General features: G+C 37.3%; 1 protein-coding gene across 1 annotated transcript in view; it reads right to left on the bottom strand.

Moving 5' to 3' along the window:
- Positions 1-960, bottom strand: part of xab2 (XPA binding protein 2) — a 15,809-nt gene extending 14,849 nt beyond the window's left edge. Inside the window, exons 1-2 of the mRNA XM_030057430.1 lie at positions 814-960; positions 323-471 (exon numbers count right to left, since the gene is read on the bottom strand). Coding sequence (XP_029913290.1) covers positions 323-471; positions 814-849 — 185 coding nt within the window. The 5' untranslated portion in view covers positions 850-960. The remainder of the gene's footprint in view (positions 1-322; positions 472-813) is intronic.
- Positions 961-9,023: the final 8,063 nt, after the last annotated feature.

Below are 9,023 nucleotides of genomic sequence, written 5' to 3'. Positions count from 1 at the left end.
AGGGTGGCTAATTTGAAGAAACTAGAATATAAAACATGTTTTCAGTTATTTCACCTTTTTTTGTTAAGTACATAACTCCACGTGTTCATTCATAGCTTTGATTCCTTCAGTGAGAATCTACAATGTAAATAGTCATGAAAATAAAGAAAACGCATTGAATGAGAAGGTGTGTCCAAACTTTTGGCCTGTACTGTGTATATATGTGTATATATATATATATATATATATATATATATATATATACACACACATATATACATATCTGTGTGTGTGTGTGTGCGTGTGTGTGTGTGTGTGTGTGTGTGTGTGTGTGTGTGTTTACCTGCCAGGCAGTTCTTTCAGAGCCCGCTCGTAAATCATATTGAGGATAGACTTGGGCCCGTTGTGCTTGAACTCAATGTACCGCATCCAGCACTTGACTGAGTAGGGATTCCTGATGATCTCCTCTTCATAAGGCAGATCATCTTCCTCCTACATCATCAAAAGTCACAGAAATCACAACTGTGTTCATCGATTTTTGTTTAAAAGTGCTAACATTAGATCTGCTAAAAACACGGAGTTATCTAACATGCTTATGTGGTTTCTGGCCGTGTTTAAAGACAGAATAAAATACGTGAACAAAAACAAAACACACTAGACAGGTCTATCTAAAACTTTCTCGACAGGTTTAGCCTCCTGATGCACCACAGCCAAATCTGCTTCAAGGCTAACGTTATATTCATATGACGTTAGCCATGCTAATATTAGCTTACACAGTCAACGGACAAATGCCACAGGCTAACTATAAATAAACTGATAATGTTAAAAACTTACAAATATGACATCTGTTTTCCCATTTAGCGAAGGCATTTCCTTTTCGGGAAAATTAATAATGGATTAAAGAAACTAATTTGGTTTTTAGCTGCAGCTCATCTAACGTGTACGCTCCGTAAAGCTATTTCCGGTTACGCAAACGGTAGTTTTCTTCTTCTTTTGTTAAGTTAGTGGCGGGAGGCAACTAGCATTTACGGTGCACTACAGCGCCACCTCTATGTTGGAGTGTGGGCTACAGTTCGCTGTTTCCAAAAACTCAGAGAGGGCTTTATGTTTCCTTTCCTCAAAGCTAAATGCTGAATAAATTCTTAAGGTTTAATACCCCACCCCACGTTTCTGTAGTTCCCTTTTTAGTTTTTCACTGTGTTTGATACAGTGACAGAACATGTTCAGTCGTTTCTTCCTTTAACCCCACGTTCACATAGTCCTAATGGCTGTTTTCCTATTGAGTGCACTGTTTTATTTAACCCCATGTGTCCTAACCTCAGTCTTGATATGATGGTTTGCTCTCTGGAGTTTTCCCTGTTTTTTTCCCTCCTACTTTTTGCATCATTTTATATGTTTCCTTCACCTCAGTTCTTTTGCCTGGCAGTCAGGACATTGCTCCATGTTACTATTTCAGCAATAATAGAGAATCCACTATTTCATTCCCCTTGAATTGACGCCTGTACGAGCTGGGATCCACATAAACCTGACTGCTGTTCAGTGATGATCTCTCCTTAATGAGTCTATTTTAATCTGTAGCCTAGGCTTATACAAAGTTTTCGGACAACTTTAAAATTTTACACAATCTCAAATATTATCATGAAATATTTGTGGAAAAATCTTTTTTGTGTTTCAAAAGGTGTGGCTGCATTAGACAGATACAAACAAATACAAATTCTATTTTTTTGTTTATTGTTTACAAGAAAAACTAACAAAACTAAATTGTTGACAAATTCTTCTGACCACAGAATCTTCTTCCAATTCCTGGCTGTCCAGTTCTTGTGTGCCTGGGCCCAACGACGCCGGGCTAACCTCTGTCTCTCAGAGGTTAGCCCGGTTAGCTGCTGAAGCTCCTGTGATGTCATTCGGCGGTTTTGCCTACACATGCGGATCAGGATGCGGTCATTTCTTGCTGAAGAAACCCTTGGACGCCCAGATCTTGGTTTGTCTTCCAAGCTGTTGGTTCGTCTGTATTTCTGCAGAGTGTATCCAACTGCTGAAGGACTGCATCTGCACTTCCTGGCTATCTGGCGGCAGCTGTGCCCTTCCTGGCTGAGAATCTTTATCTTCAGGCGTGTTTCCTGCGTTAGGTTCCTTGTTTTAGCCATTTTTGTGCCTGAAGAACTTTCAAATGTGCTGGCTTTATATAGACACCAAGCTTGGCAACAACAATTGTGTCTTTTAATAAAAAGAACAACCTTCATCACTGGTACCAAAATGACCCAGTACTCAAAATTTCTTATGTACTTTTATGGAACCAATCAATTTTAAGTTTTTAATGGCTTTTTTAGGATTTGTTTAGTATTTTGGCTGTGACTGTACTAAAAGAAATTGCACTTGAAGACCTAAGAGTGATCCTTAATGCAATATTTCACAAATGCATGGGGTGTCCGAAAACCTTTTTTCACCACTGTATATTGTAATAAATGTTGTATGTGTTGTTCTTAGTCTCTCATCAACTGTATCTGCCCAGTTTCCTTCTCCTTGATCTGTCCAGTTTCCTTCTCCTCCTTTCTAATGTAATCCCATTTTGTTTGCTATTTTACTTCCTGCTAGGGTCGCAAATTTTCGAGAATTTTCAAAGTTGGAAACTTTCTATGGGAATTAACGGGAATATATGGGAATTTATGGAAATATATGAAAATTAACGGGAATTTGCAGGAATAAACTTGCAAATTTGGAGAAATTTGCAAAATTGGAGGTTAGCCTATAAGAGGGAACTCAAATGTAGCTGAAAAAAAACATCTTGTGATATAATCTTGGTTAAAACAACCAGATTTAATGCAAATTCAGTTGAATTTCTACCCTGTACCGTGCATTCCTCCATCCCCTGCACAGATCATTTCTAGGATCCCGCAGACTGCAGCAGGACGACTGAGGACACACGACTCAGCCTCCATTTGAGCCTATGGACGACATCCAGTCAAGTAAGTTTTGATGATATGACTGGGGTAGATGTATTTGACCTATGGTATTAAAGTTAACTAGAAAAAATAAGTCAAAATGTGTTTATACAGTTGGAACCTCCGTCTTTTATTTAACATTAATATTTTTTGTTGTTCAATGCAAGAATTGATTAAAGTTCTACTCAAAATAAATCATTTTAAAATTTGTATTAGTTTGCATGCATGTCTGTTTAAGACAAAACAAAATTTCCAAAATTCCCCAGCTTAACTTCCCATGGAAAGTTCCCAGAAATTTACCAGAAATTTTCTACCCCTTTGCAACCCTACTTTCTGCCCAACCATAACATTCTGTCTTTGCTTTCCCACTTCCCCAGCCTGGTGTAAGTCTAGCCCATGGACTCTAAGGGCCTTCACAGTTGGATGACCTTCTTTCTTGTGGACTTGCCCAGTAATTCATCATTAGCTGCTTGTATCTTAGCTTCATTGGTATTTGTCCCATCTCCAATTGGATTGCTATGGCTGAAGAAGTCTTAATGGTGCCACAGCATAATCTCAGTGCCTGAGTTTGCATTACTTCCAGCTCTTTAGTAATGTTGTTGCTGCTGACCTGCATATTACACTTCCATAATCACTCATTGATCTTATTTAAACAACATAAACATTCCTCAAAGCGCCTCTATTTGCTCTCCATTCAGATCATTCATTACATTTCGAACAACTTGATACAAAAACATGTGAAATGACCATGACTTTCTTAACAATGTATTATGTGGTATTGGTACCACATGTCAGCACATAACCATGGAAACAATGCCGATGCAAAGTCAATGAGGAAAAATTATGCACCACCACCAAACTCGGGTCTCCTGAGCGAAAGTTGAGTTGATTGACTGATCCGTCACCCCACTTGCTTCCACATGCAGGCATTTTTGTTCTTTATACTAATTTGATATTCATATCTCCAACACACAGCTCACTTGACTTTGCATTGGCATTGCTTATGTGGGTGCCTCACACCACCAAGCGACGCCTTGTTAACAAAGTTGCGGTCATGTCAGGTATTTCTGTGCGCCAGCCACATTTAAAATCATCTTGCATTTTTATGTATCTTATTTGTAAAAGATAATTGAAATCAAAAAGTGTTTTCCTGCTCTGTGTCCCATTTATCTTTACCCCAGCCTCTCCTGTCTTCTTCCTAATAAATACCTCTACCTTTGCCTTCTCCTGTGAAAACCTAAATGCCCATGAGTGCAACCATCTCTCAACCACCCTAACTGCTTTTTCTGGCTTCCCTCCTACTCCATAAGGCTCCATCATCAGCAAATAATAGTTTCCAGATATCGCAACTTATGTCAGACAAGAAAGCATAAATGAAAGAGCTCGAGCATCTATCTTATGCCTAGTAGCTATCCATATGTTAACCTAAAGTTATCTATCAAATTATTTCTTTTTATTCCAAATAAAAGGTCTTGCTGTAATTCCCATTTTATCTAACTTAATCATTCATCCTTCCTTCCATGCCATATCATATGCTTTCTCTTTAGCCTACTAAAAGGGAAATCACAGTTACACAGCTGGCAACTTTTGATGTGCTTGGGAAAATTTGCCGTTCAGTTTGTAGTTTGGAAGAGTACGACTGTGCATAGCGGCGATCTTTACCAGTGGGCTCCTTCTTTTGATTGATATGTCACCGTCGTGTGTCAGTGTAAGAATTCAGCACTGAGTACAGACCATGACCATTTACTGGGTGTTATAATTGCACAGTATAATCTGGACAGCACATTGTTATGCCTTTTCTTCTTCTCTTTCTTTGCAGCAGGCACATTATCAACTCACTTGCACATGTAGCCTTCTGCCCACAAAATGACTGCGTCCAAAAGTATTTCATCTTTTCCATCAAAAGGTCTTCAACAACCAAGACTAGGCATCCCTTGTGGACACAGGGCCACTCTGGTGCTACGGTATGATGAATGGATTGCAGTTCGATCAAATATTTGTAATATCGTTTCAAATATTTTGCCATGCTGTCCATGAGAGAAGTACAACTCAGCTTTCTCTCTGACTTGCACAGTAAAGTTAAACAAGTAAAAATTGACTATATTTTCACATAATGACAAGGGAGGGTGAAGATTTGCTCAAACATCAGCAATTGACTGGCAGATCCAATACTGAATAAAATAAACTGCTGAGTCTATACATATAATCTTGAGTAACATATAAACTAATATGAAGCACTGAACAAATATTTGTAAGTTGTGCTATTTGAAACTATGAATTCATTTGCAGAGAAGATTGTCAATAATGTCAATATTATCCATTCATATAAATGTTTCAGATATTACTAGTTAATAATATGTAGTACAATATTAAAAAAAAAGCAAAAAAACATTGAAACTGATATAAGACTTAGCCCCTTCAGCCCTGCCCATCCACAGTATCTATTATGATTTTACATGATGCTATGAGAAACATCCAACACTTAACTGCATGTCACGCTTGTTGCATGTCAACCTCTCTCTCTTCCTTGTCTTTCCTGTCTCTCACGGCTGTCACTATCAAATAAAGTAGAAATGCCCCAAAATATAATCTTTTAGAAAATATTTATTGCATTTTTTTTTTTTTTTTTTTGGTTTGGTTTGGATTGCCACTGCCAAAATCTTGTTTGCTGGTGCCTGATTACCTTGCATTCATTTTGAAGCTGCACTCTCTGCCAAAGCACTCCTTCTTGCAACAGAGAAGGACTTTACAGGTCAAACCTTGATGATTTATTACTGTTACATGGAGTGGAAAATATGACCATGAGGCTGTTTCAGGGATTAAATTAAACTGGGACTAGGCCATTATTAATCATGGCCAGGAAGGGATTTTCCAAAATGCATCTTAATGTTGGATTAGTTAATTCTGGAATGTGAAGTCCTTGATAACATTTAAGATGATAATCCACCAGATCTGTGTTTTTCTTGGTTTTATCAACATCTTTGGTGATCAGGGCTCCAAGTGTAGGTACTGGCCCTACACATTACTAAAGAGTCTCAGTACAGGCTGTTGTCTCTTATGTTTCTTCAGCTGTCTGACATTTATTACAAACAACCCACTGTTGTTGCCTCCATAAACATTAAAGACATTAAGCTACACACACCGGGGTTTAAAATAGCAAATGTGAAAGTTGGTAATAGGTTGAATCACCATTGTATGGTATTGGCAATACTGAGTGCCAGAGCAGGGGACATTTATGTACATGTAAGAGTTGTGGATTATTAATTTAATTGCAAAGCCTGACGATGTTCATAAAAACTGGACTGAATATGGAAAAACCCAGAATTGTGTGGAACTGGAGGAGAAACGGGGCTGAACGCTGTTTCTTATCTGACAAACAGCAGTAATCTTAAGTCAAACTTGTTTCCTTGGAAATTTCATTTAAAGTTTTGTTTAGTCCAAGATGAACACTAATCTCTGCACTGAAATTCAGATAATTTGAATCTAGACCGGGGTAAATCTTGGACTGTTCAAATCATGACCCAGAAAGGGATTTAGCGTTATTCCATTTTAAAGGGGCATTTTAGTCTATGTCTAGGCTTAATCACTGTCTGCAAACCGCCTGAACTATCACTTTAAGCACCCGGGTAATAGATTTCGATATACTGATTGTCATGAGTGAATGTTACTGAAAAGAACTGCTCTCAGAATAAACCACAAAAAAGTGTAAACAGCATAAGAGAAAAAAGGCTATGAGCATGCCCTGCCATATCTGAATACTTAACATTACTCTATTCATATCAGTAGATAAAATGTTGTGACACCTACAGTATGATAAATGTATTCATCTGTCCCATGGTTATGAAAAAATTCAGCAGCTATTATCACTTTGTATGAGCATTTATTTAACTAATTTATTACTGTCTACAATGGGGTCCAAATGTTCCCAAATATGTTCAGCGTGGTTGAGGCCTGGTGACTGTTCAGGGAAAGTCATGCAACTCACTAATCCTTGCTCTTTCTTGGACTTCAAATAGGCTGGCATAGCTTCAATGCATGTTCAAGGTCACTGTCCTACTGGAATATGAATCCTCTTCATTGCAACTTCAAGACCGATGGAATGGTATGTCTCTACAGAAAAGAGTGGTACTTCTCTTTGGTCAATGTGTATTTGATCCTGTACTGACAAATAAGTGAGACCTCATTTAACTCTCTTTTAAGTCACCTTTAACATTTCACTCGGACATTTGTCAACTGTTTTATGATCATTCAAGCCATTATTTTTGTGGGGACCAATTTCAGTGGTGTCTCAAAAATAGTTTTGCCACGACACCATGTTTTCCATAGTAGTCCTGACATCTTCAGCATCAGAAGTGGCATGATGATAAAAATCTTGTTTACTTTGAGTGGGACCTATTATAGGGACTTATCTCAGCTGAGTTGGCAAATGTTCCTCTTGTCCATTTTGGGCAAGCTGTAATACCACTTGAACTTTATGGAAAGACCCACACATTCATTTTTTATTAGAGAAATATGAGATGTGCCAATGTCTTGCAACTGTATACCAGCAACATTTGGGTACTTATCCAAAAGTGAGTTCCATTCCTGGCTGAAATGTTTCATTAAAATGGTAATTAGATATAAGCTTGCAACTATGAAACAATGTAATGCATTTCAAGTAAATTTGAAACTGGCTTAACTTCTTGAAACAAAACAGTCGTTGAAAAAAAAAACAGTCCTTGTATTGCATGGTAGCTATTTTAGGACATTCTTTGGACATTACCCTTAGGCTTCCCTTTTATGAGCAGAAAGAAAGCTACATCCAGTGAAGCTATATAAAACACATTACATTATCTTAACAATGTTAATGGCAAACTCCTGCCATATCGTTTTCTGGTGTGGTATGTAATGGATGTTCAAAGTTAAAATGTAATTGGTGTTTTTCTCATATTACTGACACTCAGCAAAATGGCCTTGAACCTTAAATTTGTTTTATCTCATAGATTTGAAATGTGCTTAAGCTCTGAAACTCTATATCAATGATATCTGATTGCATGTGCAAAACAAATGAGCCAGTGTGTCTATGGATTCAAAAGTAAAAGTCAAGGTTCAACCCAAATGGTTTTCTTTATGAATCCACCAACTCAGTGTGACATCTGTTTCTAACAAATACATATTGTCATCTTTGTCACATGTTTAGATAATAGTGTATGTTGCACTCAAAAAGTGTCATGATTCATGCAACAATGTAATTTCAAGTCCACATGCGAGCTATGATATTGGTCTAAATAATCAAATTCTTCTTTTTTTTTTTTAATTATGTTTTTAGTTTAATGTATTTGGCTTGGTTTGCAAACAATTTAATAATATTTCAATAGTTTGTTTGTTTTTTAACACTATTTTGATGGTGCAGGGATGACGTATTTTGGATGCTCAATAAACCAGCAATGTCACAAGATGGTCTACAAGATGACAGGAATACATGACCAAATGGAGAGGGGAGTGCTGCTGACCAGGCAGTTCCACTGTCTATAAAAGCAGCAGCTTGGGAGTCTTTTGAGAACTGATAGGCGCCCGAAACAGGTGAGTGCATTGAGGTGGTGGTCCATGATTGCTTGCTGATCACAATTCATTCAATTTTCTTTTAATTATTTTTTTTATATTACCTGAATGGCATGCAGCACTCACTCATGCAGTCATACAGTTGTGGGATGGTAGTGTAGTGATAACAAAGTTTATTTGTTTTCTCAAATTGGCAGAAAGTGGCAAAATTAGTTGCATCTAGTGTTGACAGTCAGTCTAAAAAAGCTCCAGAGTGAATAAATGAATAAAAATTGAATCACAGGAGAGGATAGTGAACAATGTACTGAAATAAATGAAGTAAGTGTGAATGTTGCAAGCACCATGAATAACATTTAACATGATTTCAAATGTAATTATGTAAGTGTAATGACAATGACACTCTATTATGCAAACAAACCCAAACTGTATGCTTCAGACAGCCTGGAATATATAGTTTTAATTTGGTCTCATCTTAACTGTTACAAAGTTTTCATACAAAATGTGCTTTGGATATTCAAAAAAGGTTTTATGATAACATAACAATCTCTCTATCTTTTTTAT

This window comes from Myripristis murdjan, chromosome 8, assembly GCF_902150065.1.
Source record: "Myripristis murdjan chromosome 8, fMyrMur1.1, whole genome shotgun sequence".
NCBI classification, from domain to species: Eukaryota; Metazoa; Chordata; class Actinopteri; order Holocentriformes; family Holocentridae; genus Myripristis; species Myripristis murdjan.
The sequence above is the reverse complement of the archived record's forward strand: the minus strand, read 5'-3'. Positions and strand labels throughout refer to the sequence as shown.